Source organism: Schistocerca serialis, chromosome 3 (assembly GCF_023864345.2).
Source record: "Schistocerca serialis cubense isolate TAMUIC-IGC-003099 chromosome 3, iqSchSeri2.2, whole genome shotgun sequence".
In the NCBI taxonomy this organism is placed as follows: Eukaryota; Metazoa; Arthropoda; class Insecta; order Orthoptera; family Acrididae; genus Schistocerca; species Schistocerca serialis.
Window position 1 is genome coordinate 981797586 of NC_064640.1, and position 22134 is coordinate 981819719.

General features: G+C 43.8%; 1 protein-coding gene across 2 annotated transcripts in view; it reads left to right on the forward strand.

Moving 5' to 3' along the window:
- LOC126471426 (guanine nucleotide-releasing factor 2) overlaps positions 1 to 22134 on the forward strand; it is a 396113-nt gene that overhangs the window by 43023 nt on the left and 330956 nt on the right. The window contains exon 1 of one of the 2 annotated variants that reach the window (XM_050099569.1): positions 15345 to 15659. The exons of the other annotated variant lie outside the window; for it this stretch is intronic. Within the exon in view, the coding sequence (XP_049955526.1) occupies positions 15569 to 15659 (91 nt within the window). The 5' untranslated portion in view covers positions 15345 to 15568. Of the gene's footprint in view, positions 1 to 15344; positions 15660 to 22134 lie in introns of those variants that run through there. 2 annotated transcript variants of the gene reach the window in all.

The window sequence follows — 22134 nt, forward strand, 5'->3', positions numbered from 1 at the left end:
CTGCAAAGACGTCCACAGATTTCCGTTGTGACCGTGCAGGTGTTAGCGAGTTTACGACTGGTTTACTGTGGCAGGATGTCAGATTTTGTGACAGTGCATTTTGCGCCAAACATCAGGCAGTCGCGTCAGAGATGAATAAACATACATATTGTTTAAATAACGCAAATTTCTCTACCATCCATGGGAGGATCGTGTGCTGTAATGTTGGACAGCAGCTGCTCGAGGAGTTCCGTACCCTACCGGCACTTCACTTGACTCGTTCCAACTACGTTATATGGCGAATGCAGAGTCGGAGTTCCTCGTAATGTAGATGTGTATTTGTTGCAGTCTTTGGCTGACCTTCGGCCGGTACTGATACAGCTGCCGTGTCTTTTGTGCAAGCAGCCAGGTCGGAAACGATTACACTGATTACAGTGCAACGTTCTAGGATAGGGTGTCCATTTCATTTTCATTGAAAAAGGGGACATTTAAAATAAATTAGAGAAAAACCTGGGACAATGAAGAAAAAAAACGGGACATAAATATTGTATTGACTAAATTTAATACACATACAAGTTTACCTTTACAACGTGCACTCAGATGATCCCGAATCACTTTTTACAATTATTCTGCCACACTATCACTGTACTTTTCACTTTTATGTACTTTATCAAGAAGTGCATTTTCGTTTGAAATTGTATCATAAAAATCAGTACACGATACACCATTAAAGTGTGTTTTGACAATGAGCTAGGTCCTCACTGTTTCAACTTTCATTCTGTTTTTTCATCTGACCACAAAGAGTTCACTAACGAAAACACACGTTCCACAGCAACATTTGACCCAGGAATTGCCAGACAAATCTCCACCAAATGAATCATGTTTTTACTTTAGAAATAAGCAAATATTTTACACCAAGTTACACTAACACTTTCTTTGTCTCCTTCACTTTTTATGAAGTTCTCTGCACAAGAAAATTCATCGAACAGTTCGTCTTCATCAGCAGGAAAATTTGATACAATACTTTTAACAAAAACACAAAAGTCCTGAATATCCTTCCACTGTAGCTGCTCCTTTTCAGTATTAACCCAGTCAAATGCTTTAAAAGGTGTGAGAAATGGTAAACACCATTCTTAATATACTCAATGCAAGAGTTATTGAAGATGTCAGGATAAGTATGAAATTGTTCTACAGTAATTTTACCCTCTTCTTCCAGCTTTCTTAGAGTCTCATGTACAACAGATGTGAAAAATCTTTCAGATTTTCAACATTGTAATATGCCCATTAATTTGTTTATTTCTTGATAAATTTCCACTATTGTGATTTCTTGTTTCTCAATATATTTAATTGCTGTGGAGAAAGGTTTTAGTTGGCTAACAAGAAAATGTAGAAGAACAATAGACACTGGGTTATCAAACAATTGTTTCAGGATAACAGGTCACTTATCAAGGGAAATGAAATATGATTTAAAAGCAGGAAATATCTCTACAATTCTTTTCAATGCTGGTAGCAGAGATAGCCACATTGTCTTGCTGTGACCAAGTACAGTTTTGTATTCAGTTTCAGTAAACTTACAGAATGACTTCAGAGATTCAACCCATACTGTGTATATATGTGGAAATGCTGGTAGATTTTGTTTACAATTAATTGGCAGTCGATGGCTAGGCAATCTGAGCCAGTTTGTAAGGAATTGTGCACCACATGTGCTGGACAGCCAACACCTACTATATTATTCATTGTGTTCTGTTGCAGTTTATAGAACAAATGGTTTTTTCCTTTCCTCTGCTTACCACCAAAATTGGTGTTAGTGTTGTCTGCAGAAACTGCAATCACCTTTCCCTCAAGATCATATTTCTTTAAAACCTCCAGCACATAATTCAGAAGAAAATCTGAAGTTTCTCCAGCTAAATTAACCCAAATCGAGCACTTTCACCGTGATGCCATTTTCAGGGTGAAAATACCTGATAAGGAGAGGAACCAACTTCAGATCCAAATGATTCGATGTATCAATCATTACAAAAATGAATCGAGCACTTTTCAGTTCATTTAAAACCTGCTGAGCTGCATACGGTGCAATAACATTTGAAATGATTGAATTACATTTTGTGTGTCCACATGTGAATTTAGGATTGAAAAGTTTTTTAACAACTGCTGTAGTACTGTCCATTGATTTAAAGCTATGGTTATGCATTGCGCTGTGGTATGCAAACGCAGCTTCTTGTGCAGCCAACTGCCTATCCATTTCTGTTACTGATTGTAAGTTTACATAGTAGTCACGCATTTATTTGCTCTTTTCGTTTGATCACTCATGCAATGTTTCTTCGTCTTAATGTGATTCACGATGTCAGACCGTCCACCATGACCAATAGCAAATTTTGGTCTGCACAACGTACATTCTATAGTTTGCCCACTACCAGTGATAAAAGGAAACTCGCTTTTTATATTGCTGTTAAAATTACACTTTCGTTCAGGGTGACCTTGAATATAAGTCGGCCAAATGTGTAACTTGACACCCTTGACATCATGTGTGTAACCTGATACCCTTATCATCTTATCGGTGACCTTGAGATAAGATCGTTATTTCGCACCATACGCCTGTTTCTATCCTACTTAACTGGAAACTGGTATAAGCATGCGTATGCAAATACAGAGAAATATGTAAACAGGCAGAATACTGCGCTGTGAGGTCGGCAACGCCTATATTAGACAACAGGTGTCTGGCGCAGTTGTTAGATAGGTTACTGCTGCTACAATGGCAGGTTGTAAAGATTTAAGTGAGTTTGAACGTGGTGTTATAGTCGGCGCACGAGCGACGGGACACAGCGTCTCCGATGTAGAGATGAAGTGGGGATTTTCCCCGTACGACTATTTCTCGAATGTGCCGTGAATATCAAGAATCCGGTAAAATATCAAATCTCCGATATCGCTGCGGCCGGAAAAAGATTCTGCAAGAACGGGATCAACAACGACTGAAGAGAATCGTTCAACGTGACGGAAGTGTAACCCTTCCTCAAATTGTTGTAGATTTCAATGCTGGGCCATCAACGAGTGTCAGCGTGCGAACCATTCAACGAAACATCATCGATGTGGGCTTGACTCAAAGACGTCTATAACCTCTCTCTGAAATCGTACAAAAGCGTGGCGCTCTGCGACGTCACTCGACGACGCTTCAAACAGCAAGGTGTCTACATATGCGAGAAAAGGCAAGAGCTCAGAAGTTGATGTACTGTGTAAGGTGGGTCAATGATGTCACATTGGCACCAGATGTCACCACAGTTCTGCCCAGCGCCGCCGTCGACGTGCCACACCATGAGCAGGTCGTCACACCCCCTCTTACCCACACTTCATCCTCTCTTTTGATGCCTCTGCGATGGAGGTCAGCACCGCGACGCTCAGCGTTGAAACCTCGCAGCTTTCTTGTATTTCAGACACACCGCCGCTCAGGATCGACACGAAAAGGCCTCCGCAGCTACATAGTGGTTAGTGCTGTTATCTCTGGATGACAGGGTCCCGGTTTCGATTTCCGGCCGGGTTCGGGATTTTCTTTGCCCGGGTACTGGATGTTTGTGTCGTCCTCATCATTCGTGAAAGTGGATCGATTGGACTGTGTACAGGTTGAGAATTTGTACGGGCGCTGATGACCGCGCATTTGAGTGCCGCACAAACCAGTCATCATCATCGAGGGTGATATACAATTCGCGGTCGAAAACGACAGTTCGCGCAGTACGGTGAGCAACAGGAAGACGTCCTTCACAACCTTTGACACATTAGTGGCGCACTCAGCGTTACAACATTGTAGTTGTAGTGTCGGAAGTCCCATGCGGCTTTTCGCGGATGATGCTGTAGTATACAGAGAAGTTGCAGCATTAGAAAATTGTAGCGAAATGCAGGACGATCTGCAGCGGATAGGCACTTGGTGCAGGGAGTGGCAACTGACCCTTAACGTAGAGAAATGTAATGTATTGCGAATACATAGAGAGAAGGATCCTTTATTGTATGATTATATGATAGCGGAACAAACACTGATAGCAGTTACTTCTGTAAAATATCTGGGAGTATGCGTGCGGAACAATTTGAAGTGGAACGATCATATAAAATTAATTGTTGGTAAGGCGGGTACCAGGTTGAGATTCATTGGGAGAGTCCTTAGAAAATGTAGTCCATCAACAAAGGAGGTGTCTTACAAAACACTCGTTCGACCTATACTTGAGTATTGCTCATCAGTGTGGGATCCCTACCAGATCGGGTTGACGGAGGAGATAGAGAAGATCCAAAGAAGAGCGGCGCGTTTCGTCACAGGGTTATTTGGTAACCGTGATAGCGTTACGGAGATGTTTAACAAACTCAAGTGGCAGACTCTGCAAGAGAGGCGCTCTGCATCGCGGTGTAGCTTGCTCGCCAGGTTTCGAGAGGGTGCGTTTCTGGATGAGGTATCGAATATATTGCTTCCCCCTACTTATACCTCCCGAGGAGATCACGAATGTAAAATTAGAGAGATTAGAGCGCGCACGGAGGCTTTCAGACAGTCGTTCTTCCCGCGAACCATACGCGACTGGAACAGGAAAGGGAGGTAATGACAGTGGCACGTAAAGTGCCCTCCGCCACACACCGTTGGGTGGCTTGCGGAGTATAAATGTAGATGTAAACGTAGGGCTGCATCCCCATCTGTTCAAAACGACATTTGAACGTGATCCGAAGCAGCCGAGGGTACTTACGCTTTTTCAGCGCTCCAATTTGTGCTCTCCTGTGGAGTGATCTCGGGGAGGTGCGACATTGACACATGCGTGAATTAAAAGTCAAAGGATACCTCTAGGACCTTACAGCTCAGTAGAGCTGTCGGTGGCACCGGCCCACATTATTGAAAATTGTAAAGATGTGCCTTTACAGACAAAACCCGCTACGTAGTGATAGACGCTTGGTGACCGGCCACACATATGACACTTACCGACTCCGGATGGCCTACTATCATAGACAAAAGCAGTAGTGTAGCGGCGAAAATGCGACAGTGTAGCTTGTCAGCCTGCAGGCGCCTGGAACTCTCGCCAAGGGTTCCGTTTGTACAGATACTTTTTTAAGGAGCTCAGCAAAGGCGAGTGGTTGGCACCGAGTGGTTTTCCGAAATCGGCGGGCCTTAAAGCAACCTTGCCGTTTCGTTCACGCATGTGTCAGTGTCACAGGCACGGGTGAGACGGCAGAGCAATACTGTAAGTGTAAAAAAAGAATTCTAATTTTTTGTTTGTTTGTTTGTGCCTGTAGTATATAAGGTTTTTCTTCTTCTATGACAAATCTGCAATAGACCTTTTTGTAGTAGTAGACGAGATGTATTGGAGGCACCATATCGATTCTGACGAGGATGAGATACCTGAATGGGTCAGGGAAATGGCTCTAGATGAAGAGTAGCGAAGGCAGCGTGACCTGGCCCATTGGATTATCACGCCACAGGAAGACTCAAAATGGCAGCGCTGAAAAAGCTTAAGCACGTTTTGCTGCATCGACTCACGTTCTAACTTCGTCGAGTGGTTTTGAACGGTCCCAAGTGGTTCCGACCTGTACACGAGAGGTTGCGCAGCGCTCCTATCGGGTGCGATCTCGTTCGATGGGGATGTCCTCAGAGGAGGCCTGAAATGTCCGAGGGTGTCAGCAGTGTCAAGGATTGTCCAGAACGTTATCCTGTTACTGCACTGCGAACTGTCGTTTTCGACTTTGAAATGTGTGGGAATCGACGCCCTGGGTAAAGGGGTGGTTTCATGGACGCCGTTTATGCCATCCCCTGAGGCCTATTTGTGCCGATTGTGAGCGGGGGTGCGCCTGGAATGTTTTCCTCGCTCACTGATAAGAAAACCGCGCGATTTCAAGCTGTGCTTCGCAGTTCTGAGCTCCATCGCTGACGCGTCAAAAGAAGTGGTGAAATGTGTCTAAGAGGGGGTGTAGTGTGACACGGTAGTGTGTCACGTCCCCAATGGCATTGGGCAGAACTAAGGTGAAATTTGGTACCAATGTGACATCATTAATCCGCCTTGCACGTTAGCTGTGGCCACCTTTCCCGTGTGTCGATCTTGTTTGAAGATCGATGATCCCGAAGGTGACGTCGCAGGGCACCACACTTTTACTCCATCAGAGGAAGGTTGTAGACGCTTTGGAGCCAAATTTGAATCTTAAGCATCGCAATGGTGAGAATTACAGTGTTTAGAAAAAGTGATCCTTTAATTCTGTTGCGCAGTGTATTTCCACTAGAACCCTCCAAATCATCTGTGCTGGGAATATAGATCTAAAATAGGCATTGTTCCCTTTCAAAAATGTACACTGGTACTAAGAGACACATTTTGCGTCACTGTTGCAATAACAAAATTGTTTTAATTTGTGAACCTCTGTATGTACCGTCATGCACATACGTAATATAATAAAGGCACAGAAGCAAAGTATAAAGACCCAGAGTTGTTACATATTGGGAAGTCCGTCGAACGTGCCGCATCCTTTGTGAGCGAGAGAATATTGAACAGAAACCGCGCGCAGAAAATGTGTTTACGCTTTGGGATAGGAAGGAATGTGTTATTCATGTGACGCCCCGAGCAGACAACCAATCGGCACAATGAGAGGCCACATCAACTTACTGTGTATTATGAATTACCTAGAAGAAAGCCCGCATCTCTTGGTCGTGCGGTAGCGTTCTCGCTTCCCACGCCCGGGTTCCCGGGTTCGATTCCCGGCGGGGTCAGGGATTTTCTCTGCCTCGTGATGGCTGGGTGTTGTGTGCTGTCCTTAGGTTAGTTAGGTTTAAGTAGTTCTAAGTTCTAGGGGACTGATGACCATAGATGTTAAGTCCCATAGTGCTCAGAGCCAGCCACCTAGAAGAAAACGCTCTATTAACACAGTCAACATGGGTTTAGAAAACATCGTTCCTAGATACACAACTAGCTCTTTATTCACATAAAGTGTTGAGTGCTATTGACAAGGGATTTCAGATCGATTCCGTATTTCTGGATTTCCGGAGGGCTTTTGATTCTGTACCACAAGCGCTCGTAGTGAAATTGCGTGCTTATGGAAGATCGTCTCAGTTATGTGACTGGATTTGTCATTTACTGTCAGAGCGCTCACAGTTCGTAGTAATTGATGGAAAGTCATCGAGCAAAACAGAAGTGATTTCTGACGTTCCCCAAGGTAGTGTTATAGGCCCTTTGCTGTTCCTTATCTATATAAACGATTTGGGAGACAATCTGAGCAGCCGTCTTCGGTTGTTTGCAGATGACGCTGTCGTTTATCGACTAATAAAGTCATCAGAAGATAAAAACAAACTGAAAAACAATTTAGAAAAGATATCTGAATGGTGCGAAAAGTGGCAGTTGACCCTAAATAACGAAAAGTGTGAGTCATCCACATGAGTGCTAAAAGCAATCCGTTAAACTTCGGTTACACAATAAATCAGTCCAATCTGAAGGCCGTAAATCTAAATACCTAGGAATTACAATAACGAACATTTTAAATTGGAAAGAACGCATGGAAAATGTTGTGGCAAACCAAAGACTGCGTTTTATGGGCAGAATACTTAATAGATGTAACAGATCTACTAAAGAGACTACGTGCACTGCGCTTGTCCGTCTTCTTTTGGAGTACTGCTGCACGGTGTGGGGTCCTTACCAGATAGGATTAACGGAGTACCTCGAGAAAGTTCAAGGAAGAGCAGCACGTTTTATATTGTCGCGAAATAGGGGAGAGAGTGTCACGGACGTGATACAGGATTGGGATGGACACCGTTAAAACATAGGCGTTTTTCGTTGCGGCGGAACCTGCTCACGAAATTTGTCATCAACTTCCTCCGAATGCGAAAATATTTTGTTGACGCCGACCTACATAGGGAGGAACGATCATCGTAATAAAATAAGGGTATCAGAGCTCGTACGGAAAGATATAGGTGTTCATTGTTTTCGCGCGTTATACGATATTGGAATGATAGAGAATTGTGAAGGTGGTTCGATGAACACTCTGCCAACCACTTAAATGTGATTTACAGAGTATCGATGTAGATGTAGACTGTCGCAGATACTAACGCCAAGTTGGAGACCTTCCCTAAGAGTGATTTTGGAAGAATTGTGGAGCATCAAGGATACTGTTAGCGTAATCGTTCACAGATATTTAACTAAGCATAATATTTGTTCGCACTTTGAATTACGGTTCTCTAATTGAATAATGAACAGAAAGCAACAGGAATAAAACTTTGCGCATATTTCATTGGCACATGTGACAGAAATCCGTCAGGCTGTCGTAGGGATGGGAAAAACCGACCGGTTAAAACCGATACCGGTGTTTTATTTTTGAATAACCGGTATTTTTCGGTATTTGGTCACGGTTACAAATGGTTCAAATGGCTCTGAGCACTATGCGACTTAACTTCTGAGGTCATCAGTCGTCTAGAACTTAGAACTAATTAAACCTAAGGACATCACACACATCCATGCCCGAGGCAGGATTCGAACCTGCGACCGTAGCGGTCACGCGGTTCCAGACTGAAGCGCCTTTAACCGCACGGCCACACCGGCCGGCGGTCACGGTTACAACAGGTGTTTTTTTTGTTGTTAATAACAATAAAAAACTGAATATCAATTGGCCATAACAGCGGTGTTAAAGTTTTTCGTTCTTAAAGATACCTTTTTAAAAAAGCAATAATTTTTATTCGTAAAATTTGCATTGGTTTGAAATATTGCGTTATTATAGAAAACGGAAAAAACAGTGCCGTCAGAAACGTGCACAAAACATAAGAATTGGTACAGCATTGATGAGATAATAATGTTCCTGTTACCGTGTGTGGCGCGGCTGTAGGTACGCGTACGCGTGCGCGTGTACATGCAGTGTGCAAGAATTGGCACCCACCTGGTCCATACGGTAGTCTGTCGCTGTCGTCGCCAGACATCCGTTGTATTTCAGAATGGCAAGAAACAAAGTGACGTACAAATGAAGTAGAATGCTTCATTTAGTTTAAAAGGTGAAACATTTGTGTGCCATTTCTATGAACTAGTAAGAGGATGGAAACTATGGTAACAGTGATAAATTAAAAATTTAACAACAGTTATTTCATACCTACAATAGCAATAGAAAGTGGCTGATCTGCTGCCTGTGTCTACGTAATATGCTTTTATCTGCTCTTCAAAACAGACAAATTAGTACGAAAATTACAGTTCTTCACTCTCAGTTTTCACCCTTTAGCACTGACTCTTCGTAATGCCCAAATGATGCTATCATGCCCGATGATGATGATGATTGGTTTGTGGGGCGCTCAACTGCGCAGTCATCAGCGCCCGTACAAAGTCCCAATTTTTACACAGTCCAATCTAGGAACTGTCACGGATGATGATGATGATGATGATAGCACAAACACCCAGTCTCAGGCAGAGATAATCTACAACCCGGGACCCTGTAATCCAGAGGCACTAGACCACGAGCTGCGGACGTATCATTCCCGATTACAACCTGATTTTTGAGTAGAATTTCAAAAAAATTGCTATCAGTAGAAGAATACAAGTAATTTTTTATAGTAGTCAATCACTTACGCCTTTCCAGATAAGCAGCGAATGGCGGACGGACTAAGTTTTCCTTTATTTGCCTACTAAATTTAATATTTCGATTGTGCAAATCTTGAAACTGAGTCAACATTTTTCAGTATTTGTTCGATTTCTACTTTTATTACAAGAAATAAAAAGAATGAAAAACCGAAAATCGGTAATTCCAGAAACCGGTTATTTTCAGCGGTTTTAACAGTGAGGTTATACTGTCATGACGAAAAAAAAAAATAGAAGCGAAAACCGGTTGTTTCAGCGATAACCGTCAACCCTACATTGTCGCCCTTGTGGATGAGACTTTGTGCTAACATTTGAACAAGAAGTGGACTAGGTAACCATCTCGGTCGTAGTGCACAGCTTTCTGCGGTGTACAGGAGCTTTCAAATAGACTCAACTGATTTCACAAGACTATCATCTATTGTACATGAATGCAGATAGAATCTTGGGGTAAACTTTAACGTGGGCATTGGGCTACAAAGTTTGTATCTTTGAAAGAAACATCCAGTTTCACAATCATACACAGGTGGAATCTTCCACAGCCACATCCCCCCCCCCCCCCCTCCCAAGAAAAAAAATAACATGCCCGCCCAGTGATTAGGCGACCTTGGAGGCCAGTCATGCAACGAAAGATTTGTGACCCCCTTACGGCCGATGCATCGTTGAGTCAGCTCATTGTTGAGAAATGCTATTGAATGCACCAATGCGGTGTCGCCCCGACCTTTTGAAAATTGAAGTTTTTGGCAAGTTCTCGTTAATTGTGGGAAAAGCTGTATGTCTAACATATTTGGAACGGGATTCCTGCAACCATTTTCTCCGCAAAACGGATCAGACAATAAATATTTTCTCGGAAAACAACATCTGAGGTCAGAAGTGGTCAAGGAAGTCTGTCTCTCGTGCTCAGCTCTGTTGTATGGTTGCTGTGTTTTTCATGTTCTTAAGTTGTGCCGGTTCACTTTTCCGCTTGAATTAAGTGTAGCCTCATCGCAGGACACGAACGAAAATTGGTAACTTGCATACAAACGCCCAGAATGAATTCACAAAACTCTATACATTGTTGTATATTGTCGCACAAGAAGCTGAATAGCACAGTCACCGTGGTGTAGTGGTTATGATACTAGACTGTTACATTGGGGGTCGTGAGTTCGAAACTCACCTGAACTGTAAAATTTTAATTTCTATATTCAGTTCTAGCACGTTCTAGAAGTATCCACAAATGTCAAGAATCACTGTACTGGAATGTTCTGTAATTCTACATATACCGCACGTGCTCTGGCCAGAGACAGTTCGCTCCGCGCTCTTGTATGTGGAAGTGCTGAATAAACCTTCGATAAGTGAAGTTAGTGTTCGTCATTCGTCTAATTACACCTTCTTCTACGTGACATTATTCTGGTGGAGACGCTGGGTATTGGAACTTGTGACAGCGCACCGACACAGTGGCTCCCGTCAGGCCACGACAGAGCCGCCGTTTACGGGCGAGAAACCCGAGTTCGAGCCATATTCAACAGATCGCAATCTATCGGAGACAGAAGAAGAAGAAGAAGAAGAAGAAGAAGACGTTACCACGACAGCAACTGTGTGCCACCACATGAGACATCCATCTGGGTTCTCTGGTGACGATGGCCAAGATCCAACCAAGTGGCTGAAGGTATATTAGCGTATAGCCAATTTTAACAAATGGGATGACACCGTGTATTTGGCTAACGTATATTTAATACTTGGAGCGCACTGCTAAGCAATGGTAAGAGAACAACGAGGAGAAGTTCACAAGCTGGCGGAACTGCGCAAGTATTTCCGCGACACACAACGACAGAAGTGCATGGCTGAAGATAAATTAAAGTGCAGGGCACAGCGTCCAGGAGAAACTACAGCATCCTACATTCAAGACGTCTTGGAGCTGTGTAAAATAGTAGATCCTAGAACGACGGAGGAAGATAAGGTTGCACATCTCATGAAGGGTGTTCCTGAGGACATGTATCAATCTCTACTCCTGAAGGTTTCGACAGCAAACGACTACATAAAATGGTGCCAGTATATCGAGACAATGCATCAAAAAAGAATTACACGCAAGAAGTTTGAACGGCTTCTGAACGTCGTATCGATGTGTGTGATGGAGGAAGGAACTGATTTCACAAGTGTTCTTCGTCAGATATTGAGAGAGGACGTTCAGAAGGCACTTGGATTGCACGACGAGCAAAAACCCGAGACGCTTCAAGAGGTCATAAGGAAGGAAGTGGAACAGACAAGGAACCCAGTCTCTCGTCCTTCATTTCCTTTAAAACGGTGAAGAAGTCGAGACCCAGGCGAAGTTACATTCCTACAATGCCGCATGAGGAACCTGTTTGAGCACCAAGGGAGACTGACGTCTGGAGGACCCAGGATAACCGACCTGTATGTTTCCACTGCGGACGACTGGAACATGTGCGGTATTGTCGAGAAAGGCGGTGGATATTTGATGACACCCGCGCCAGAAGACAGCAGACCGATATTAGCCGACGCAAACTCCGGGACGACGCTCGGCAGTTTGCTCGACTCCGCACGCTGCAGGCTCAAGGAAACGATCGTCGAAGGTGTGACGCGAGCCACCGCCCTGTTGTCTACCAGCCTGGTGACCTCGTCTGGATCTTCACTCCTGTTCGGAAGGTTGGTTATTTTAGAAGCTCCTCAGGCGCTTCTTTGGACCTTATAAGGTTCAGTTGTCTGATGTTACTTATGACGTTGAAGATTTCGACCCTGACAGAAGACTACCAAAGATCAAAGATACGGTCCACGTCCTTCGAATGAAACCCTATAAGTATCCTGAAACGCAGGATAAATTGGAAGCTCCAACGACAGGCAACAAGCGGAAAGGTGACGAAGAGCGTAGCGGCAAAGGAAGTTCTAAGAAGATCACCGCCGGGGCGAACATCAGTCATCGGTGTATGCAGAACCGATGACTCGTTCCCGGACTAGGAGGATATAACACTGAGACGCTGTCCTCTTAAAGAGGGAGCAATGTCGCAGAAGAAGCTGAGTAGCACAGTCACCGTGGTGTAACGGTTATTTGTAGACTGTTGCATGGAGGGTCATGACTTCAAAACTCACCCGAGCTGTAAAATTTTAATTTCTGTATTCGGTTCGAGTACATTCTAGAAGTATCCACGAATGTCAAGAATCATTGTACTGGAATGTTCTGTAACTATATATACCGTATGTGTTCTGGCCGGGCCGGCGGGTGTGGCCGTGCGGTTCTAGGCGCTTCAGTCTGGAACCGCGTGACCGCTACGGTCGCAGGTTCGAATCCTGCCTCGGGCATGGATGTGTGTGATGTCGTTAGGTTAGTTAGGTTTAAGTAGTTCTAAGTCCTAGGGGACTGATGACCACAGCTGTTAAGTCCCATAGTGCTCAGAGCATTTGAATTTTGTTCTGGCCGGAGGCAGTTCGCTCCGCGCTCTTGTATGTGGAAATGCTGAATAAACCTTCGATAAGTGAAGTTAGGGTTTGTCATTCATCTAATTACACCTTCTTCTATGTGACATTGTTAACATTATGATGTGCTTGTAACAACTGTGGTTTGAAGCACAAGTGTCGCTGCGCAGACGCTAGATATCACACAGGATGAGTGGCTACGTTTTAGTTTGTTTGTTGCGGTTATTATCTGCTTTTCTACATTGGTGTTTTTTCACAACAGAGGAGCATGCAGGTGAGGATAGATGTTGTTGTTGTTGTGGTCTTCAGTCCTGAGACTGGTTTGATGCAGCTCTCCATGCTACTCTATCCTGTGCAAGCTTCTTCATCTCCCAGTACCTACTGCAACCTACATCCTTCTGAATCTGCTTAGTGTATTCATCTCTTGGTCTCCCTCTACGATTTTTACCCTCCACGCTGCCCTCCAATACTAAATTGGTGATCCCTTGATGCCTCAGAACATGTCCTACCAACCGATCCCTTCTTCTGGTCAAGTTGTGCCACAAACTTCTCTTCTCCCCAATCCTATTCAATACTTCCTCATTAGTTATGTGATCTACCCATCTAATCTTCAGCATTCTTCTGTAGCACCACATTTCGAAAGCTTCTATTCTCTTCTTGTCCAAACTATTTATCGTCCATGTTTCACTTCCATACATGGCTACACTCCATACGAATACTTTCAGAAATGACTTCCTGATACTTAAATCTATACTGGATGTTAACAAATTTCTCTTCTTCAGAAACGCTTTCCTTGCCATTGCCAGTCTACATTTTATATCCTCTCTACTTCGACCATCATCAGTTATTTTGCTCCCCAAATAGCAAAACTCCTTTACTACTTTAAGTGCCTCATTTCCTAATCTAATTCCCTCAGCATCACCCGACTTAATTAGACTACATTCCATTATCCTTGTTTTGCTTTTGTTGATGTTCATCTTATATCCTCCTTTCAAGACACTGTCCATTCCATTCAACTGCTCTTCCAAGTCCTTTGCTGTCTCTGACAGAATTACAATGTCATCGGCGAACCTCAAAGTTTTTATTTCTTCTCCATGAATTTTAATACCCGCTCTTTGCTTCTATTTGGAAGGATGTCATATTGCCGTTGTCTCCTCTTCTGAGACAAGCTGTTGTGAACGGTCCACGTTATCGTGGATACTGGTACTGGGACGAAGCTGACACGCGAGCTGGCCCCACACATTTTCTAGGACAGGTCTGGGACATCGCCGGCCACAGGAGTAACTCAGCATCACGCAGACGGTTCATAGACGTACGTGCCGTGTGTGAACGAGCATTATTCTGTTCAAAAATGGCACCACCATATTGTCGCACGTGAGGACGCACGTTGTCCATTACCTACCGATGTGCCTTCATAGTTCACTCAATCACTACGAGCCTTCACCTGAAGTCATACGTGATGCATTCCCTCGTCTCGATGCGAGGAGTAACACCGCGCTGCCTTTCCAAAACACTGGCAGGATGGGCCGTACCGCAGGTCATCTAGTATAGTGCAGAACCGCTGAACGCAATGCGACGTCATTCATCAGTAGGCCACGCTTTTCGACCACTCCATACGAATCGTTAGCGTTGCGGTGCTAACGGCAGCCAACGCACGGGGCTAAGGTAATTCCCTAATCTGACTTGCGCTAAGGTAATTCCCTAATCTGACTTGCGCTAGTCTCCGACTAATGGTATGGGATGACACAGAATTCTGCAGGGAGCCCATTACTCGCTCTCGGATAGCAGACGCAGATGCGAGGGGGTTTGTGGTCGGTGCAGAATACGACGATGCTCCCTTGTGGGGGAAAGCTCGCCTGCCCTCGCGTCTTTATGCAGTTCAACATGAGGCCACTGACATTTCAGAATGCCCCAAAAGTCTACATATTGCACTATTCGATCAGCCGGCTAAATGGAGACCCAAATTGAGATCCCGCACGAGCACGCGGCAGTCGCGTGTCGTTCAGTGATCACTCAACGTCTGCCTCTGTTCACGCTCTTTATGTACCCTACCAGACCTGCTAACAACTCTTAACAGTAAGGCACTCTGGTTGCCTTTCTAGCTGTCACAGAGAATTGCAACTCTTCTCATTTAAATACCCGCGGATGTTGTGTACGAAGTTACATTGAGATCCAAACGTGTCTTGTGGCTGCTTAACTTTTTTTGTCAGGCATCGTTTTTTCTCCTATCAAATCGTGGGCTGTCTGGAAAGTACAGATCAACAGGTGGACGGAACTCGTGCAATAAAGTGATACGCAACAGCTCGAGGCAGTGAGGCTGGCAGCCGTCCGCGGTGCCAAAAATCCCCGAAATAAACATGCGCGCATCGGCTTCGCGGGCCGTGGCCAGTCGGCAGTCCGGCACCGACTGCCACCTTGCGCTGCCGCAGACGTCCGGTCGTCACTCCGACCGAACGTTTCCAGTTCTGTGCCCGCGATTCGTTTGCTCGCTCTCGCCAAACACCTCTTCCGTATTTGCACTGGCGTGACTCTCTCGCAGTAGCCGCTGTGGGTGGTCTCAGTGTCGGTTGGCTAAACGTGGGTGTGTCGTAGTTCGGCGTTGCAAAAGATAGTACTGCCGGGTACGCTGAGAGATGCCGCAGTACGACGAAAGTTTCCTCCTCGTGTCTGAGCGGCCGTCGGGCACCAGGAGCTACCGCGTCTGCCGGAAACACGAACCCACAGGTACAGGTGCCGCTTGCCTGGAAACTGTTTCCTTTTTGTCTTTATTATAGCTTGCATTCGTATCTGAGGAGATTTGTGTCGAGCCAAAATCGTCTGTGGAAAAATTAACACTGCCTTCGCTGAAGTGCCTCATTTAGCCTTTGGTCTGAAGGCGGAAGAAAAATAGAGATAGATCTGCATACTACTGCTGTGTTTGAAAAGTGTTGAAGCCTTTCTTTGATCAGGAGACTTGGCTTTTACGTTACTTTGGACACTCATCCTCGTGATTGATAAATATGACTCAGCACATCTCGAAAGACTACATCGTTACTAGGGGACGGATTCTGTTTGATTGGATGCGCCTTATTACCTGTACGTTTACGCACGCTGTCAGTACTTTATCCTTTAATGGTGAACGAGGTAAATGAGTAACGTGTTCATGCCAAAACGCCAGACACTGGCTTCCATTCTGTGCGCGAAGAATGTGTCAGCAGTAAGTTGGTTAAACCGGCGTTCCACGTGTTGCCGGAAGCAATGTTGAAGACGTTTCGTAATATCGTATTACTTTTGACATCCGTGTGTTTCCTGCCGAGGTGGGTTACCAGTGGTAAAAAATTGAACGCGAATTCGGTAGGACGACGGTTCAAATTCACGTCCGCCCATCGATCTTTAGGTTTTCCGTGGTTTCCCTAAATTTCATAAAATGTATGGCTCCTTCGAAATGTATACGGCCGATTTCCTTCCCCATCCTTTTCTAACCCGAGACTGTGCTGTGTATGAAATGACCACGACGTCCAGCAGACGTTCAACAATAAACATCTTTTTAACGTGTTTGTTCTGCCTCCTACAGATTTTACCGGTAATGAGAAATCCTGCCATTTAAGCCTCAATCCGTACTTCTTTGTTACTGAACTTCATGTTTGACAGTTTTTGTGAGAGCAATATGTATATATTCATTTAGCTGAGTAAAATAATAGCCTTTCTCAAACATGTTCCTTATTAAAATAACGTCAGGAATCCACACTATTTATGATTCAGTCACGTCGTCTATTTTGTACGACACGCTTAATATCTATTGCTTAAAATAGTACACAACGTAAAAAATCACTATATAAATGCGTCGCCCATTCAGTAGTCGAAATTCAAAGTCAATTCCATAATTAGTTCAGAGCCTCAGCTTAAAGCTTGCTGGGGAATGCCCATTTCGATACAGTGTACTTGCGTATTTCTTAAGTATTGCGTGTATATCTGTTTCGTGATGATGGCTGTGACGAATTTTTCGTGCAATTCACTGTTTGTGTTACTGTGGATAAGTATGAAATGAAAGGAAGCGGTAGTGTGAAACCCCGTGTTGACGCCCAATGATACAGGAACCATCGCTATAACAGTAGCTGTGTGGGGAAAGTACCAGAGCTCCAAGCGCCAATAAAAAGTATTGATGCTCAAATCGTTATAGAGACTGAAAGGAGGCTAAAGCCAGAGATAAGTTCAGTCGACATTTTTGCGAAGAACCTAACGGTGTTCCGAAAGGATAGGCTAAACACAATTGGCGGTGCGTGTTTATTGCAGTTAGAAGTAGTTTATCTTCTCGCGAAATTGAAGTAGATAGTTCATGTGGGTTAGTATGGGCAGAGGTCATTCATGGCAACCGGAATAAAATAATAATGTAATAATGGGATCCTCTCACCGACCTCCTAATTCAGATGATACAAGTGCTCAAAAGGTTCAAAGAAAACTTGAGTTTAATTTCAAACATGTACCCTACTCATACAATTATAGTTGGTGGTGACTTTAATTTACCCCCGATATGTTGGAGAAAATATATCTTTAATTCCGGAGGTACGCATGAAACATCATCCCAAATTGTGATAAACGCATTCTCTGAAAATTGTTTCGAGCAGTTACTCCATGAACCAGCACGAATAGTAAACGGTTGTGAAAACAGACTTGACCTCTTAGCAACAAGTAATCCTGAGCTAATAACGAGCATCAAAACGGATACAAGGATTAGTGAACACAGTAGTGTCTTAGCGAGACTGAATATTGTAACCCCCAAATCCTCCAAAAATAAACGAAAAACATACCTATTCAGAAGAGAGAAAAATTCGCTTGACGCCTTCCTGAGAGGCAATCTTCACTCCTTCCAAATTAACAATGTAAGTGTAGACCAGATGTGGCTTGAACTCAAAGAAATAGTATTGACAGCAGTTTAGAGATTTATACCAAATAAATTAACAGGCGACAGAGCTGATCCCCCTTGGTACACACTGTTGCAGAAATTTAAACGAACTCAAAAATTCCAAAGATTGACGATCTTTTACAGAAGCTTGAAATTCAGTCCAGACATCAATGCGAGATGCTTATAATAGTTTCCGCAACGAAACTTTATCTCGAAACCTGGCAGAAAATCCAGAGAGATTCTGGTCGTATGTAAAGTATGCTACGGGCAAGAGACAGTTAATGCCTTCTCTGCGCGATAGCAATGAAAGTACTATCGTTGTCAGTGCTCCGAAAGTAGAGTTACTAAACACAGCCTTTCGAAATTCCTTCACCAAAGAACACGAAGTAAATATTACAGAATTCGAATCCATAACAGCTACCGACATGAGTAACTTAGAAGCAGATATCTTCGGAGTAGTGAAGCATCTTAAATCACTTTATAAAAACAAGTCTTCTGGTCCAGTCTGTATACCAGTAGGTTCCTTTCAGAGTATGCTGATGCAATAGCTCCATACTTAACAATCATATACAATCGCTCGCTCGAGAAAAGATCAATACCCAAGGACTGGAAAGTTACGTAGATCACACCCGTATTTAAGAAAGGTAATAGGAGTAATCCATTACATTACAGGCCCATATCATTAACGTCGACATGCAACGCGATTTTGGAACATACATTGTGTTTGAACATCATGAATTACCTCGGCGAGAACCGTCTATTGACACAGTCAACACCGATTTAGAAAATATTCTTGGGAAACACAACTAGGTCTTTACACACACGAAGTCTTGAGTGCTGTTGAAAAGGGGTGTCAAATTGATTCTGTATTTCTAGATTTCCAAAAGGCTTTTGACACTGTGCCACACAAACGGATTGTAGTGAAAATGTGTGCTTATGGAATATCGTCTCAGTTATGTGACTGGATTTGTCATTTACTGTCAGAGCGCTCACAGTTCGTAGTAATTGATGGAAAGTCATCCAGTAAAACAGAAGTGATTTCTGGCGTTCCCCAAGGTAGTGTTATAGGCCCTTTGCTGTTCCTTATCTATATAAACGATTTCGGAGACAATCTGAGCAGCCGTCTTCGGTTGTTTGCAGATGACGCTGTCGTTTATCGACTAATAAAGTCATCAGAAGATAAAAACAAACTGAAAAACGATTTAGAAAAGATATCTGAATGGTGCGAAAAGTGGCAGTTGACCCTAAATAACGAAAAGTGTGAGTCATCCACATGAGTGCTAAAAGCAATCCGTTAAACTTCGGTTACACAATAAATCGGTCCAATCTGAAGGCCGTAAATCTAAATACCTAGGAATTACAATAACGAACATTTTAAATTGGAAAGAACGCATGGAAAATGTTGTGGCAAACCAAAGACTGCGTTTTATGGGCAGAATACTTAATAGATGTAACAGATCTACTAAAGAGACTACGTGCACTGCGCTTGTCCGTCTTCTTTTGGAGTACTGCTGCACGGTGTGGGGTCCTTACCAGATAGGATTAACGGAGTACCTCGAGAAAGTTCAAGGAAGAGCAGCACGTTTTATATTGTCGCGAAATAGGGGAGAGAGTGTCACGGACGTGATACAGGATTGGGATGGACACCGTTAAAACATAGGCGTTTTTCGTTGCGGCGGAACCTGCTCACGAAATTTGTCACGAACTTCCTCCGAATGCGAAAATATTTTGTTGACGCCGACCTACATAGGGAGGAACGATCATCGTAATAAAATAAACCAGAGCTCACACGAAAGATATATACGTGATCGTTTTCTCCGCGCGCTGTTCGAGAGTGGAATAATAGCGAATTATTATGAAGGTACTTTGATGAATCCTCTGCCAGGCACTTAAGTGTGATTTGTAGAGTATCCGTGTAGATGTAGATGAATCTATTGATCTCGAATAACAACAGGAGGACTGTCAGGCTTAACAGCAGAGAGACCACCCAACAGTGTCACATGCGTACACCCTGCGAGAATGTGGACAAGTTTAAGAGTTAACAGTGAACCCTTGTCAACGTTAGGCGATCAACAAATTCTTTACTTCTCAAAGGCCAAATACTGTTGCCGTACATTTCTTCCACGATACGGATTCGAATCGGATGTCTGCGGGTATATCACCAAGGTGCTAGAGAACTCTTTTAGAGTGGCCTCCTTATAATATTTCTGTATATGTAAAGCCGTAAAGCCCTTTTTTTTTCGAAGAATGTTTGTGCTTTCCTAGTTCTCTCTCCCCTCTCCCCTCTCTCGACGTAACTTAATTGATGCTAAAAACTGAGACAGTGGTTGTGAAGTAGTTTTCTGTAGGCAAAATTCGATTTTTAGTGTCATCTTTTCAGAAGCTTTACTCATGAAAATATTCACGACAGTCATTGGTAAGTTTATCATTGGTTTCGTAGTGGCGATGACAATAGGCCAAATATGAGTTAGCTATCCGAAAGTGCAACGTGATGGCAGTGCTCTCAACCTTACAAGCGAAATATTTACATCTCTACTGTTCGTGTGAACAGTGTGCTTGAGAGAGATTAAAGGGAAAAGTCAGTTTATATGCTGTCGAGGCGGAATTCCCGATTTGCAGATTACAGAGACCTTAACTGTGTTCGTGTAAACCTGTTTGTTTTCTGAGACGCCAGCAAGTCACTCTATATCAAGAGATGTGGCCTGACATCAAAGAGAGTACTCCTTGACTCAAGATTTTTCGTTGATAGGCGAAGACTTTTATCGCACGGTTTGATTTCATTATGTGAATAGCTCAGTCAAGCTTTACATATGAGGGATGGGGAGATTGTGTGTAAGACATATTACTTGGCCCTGTCGTACTTGGAAGTAGTAAAGATCGTAAAGATTGACACAACAATAAATCAAGTAGAAATTCCTAACTGAAACGTTTTAGATGTTACTGACTGTAATGTGGAAAAGGGCGACACTGGAGTGTGACTGTGGTGCTCAAAACATTATCGCCTGAGTACACGACATTTGGTCTTATAACTTCGCGACTGCAGCATAACATTAAGCAACTATTAACTTTTCAGAAGCGGAGTATAACTAAAGAAACTAAATACTCTTGCAGAAATAACGTCTACAGAGTTTCGGATAACTTCGACAGATGACGACAGTGTAGTGTTACTGAGTCTTGTTTGGGCAAACATTGTGCGAATAGCAACTTCCGTTTGTTGACTTAAAATTCCATTCGCGCAAATCCACTGACCGAAAAACAAAATCACAACATCAAGGAGAAGTTGTGCGACATGGCGTGTTTCTATATCCGAAAGATTACGTCTACTCAACTTTCGCGCCAGTCGCATAAGAGTGGCGGTAGTAGCGCCACTATGAGTATGCAAATCAGGTTTGATTTTAGTACACTCTGTAACGGTAGTGAGCGTTAGTTAACTTTGGGATTCGACGTGATGTGTTGATGTTAGTCATGCCTTTAAGGCGACAAAGACGCCATTATCAACACCTCACTGCGTTTGAACGGGGTCGTGTAAAAGGGCTACGAGAAGTTGGATGTTCCATCTGCGATACTACCGAAAGACTTGGCAGGAATGTAACCACTGTACATAATTGCTGGCAGCGGTGGTCACGAGAATGTACAGTAGCAAGAAGGCCAGCCTGCGCACGGCCGCGTGGCACTACCTTGAGGGAAGAGCATCGTGTTCGGCGTACGGCTCTGGCGCAGCGTACTGGCAATTTGAGCAGCAGATGGCACAACGAACTGTTACACATCAGTTTATTTAAGGACAGCTCCGAGCCAGAAGACTTGTAACGTGCATTCTACTGTCCCCAAACTACCGCCATTTGCGACTTCAGTGGTTTCAAGTGAGATCTCATTGGAGTGCAGAGTGGAGGTATGTTGTGTTTCCTGATAAAAGTCGGTTTTGCCTCTGTGACAGTGATGGCCACGTGTTGGTTAGGAGGAGTCTAGTTGAGAGCGTTCAACCAACCTGTCTGCGTGCTACACGCACTGGATCTACACCTGGAGTATAGTCTGAGGTTGCGATTTCGTATGACAGCAGGAGCACTCTCTAAGTTATCCCTCGCACCTGCCTGCAAATTTGTACAAAAATCTGGTGATTCGACCTGTTGTGCTGCCATTCATGAACAGCATTCCGAGTGGTGGTTTCCAACAGGATAACGCTTGCTCACATACCGCTGTTGTTACCCAACTTGTTGTGCAGTGTGTCTACATGTTTCGTTTGCCTGCTCGATCTGTCTCCAATCGAGCACAGATGGGATGTCATCGGACGACAACATCCTGGTCATCCACAAACTACAT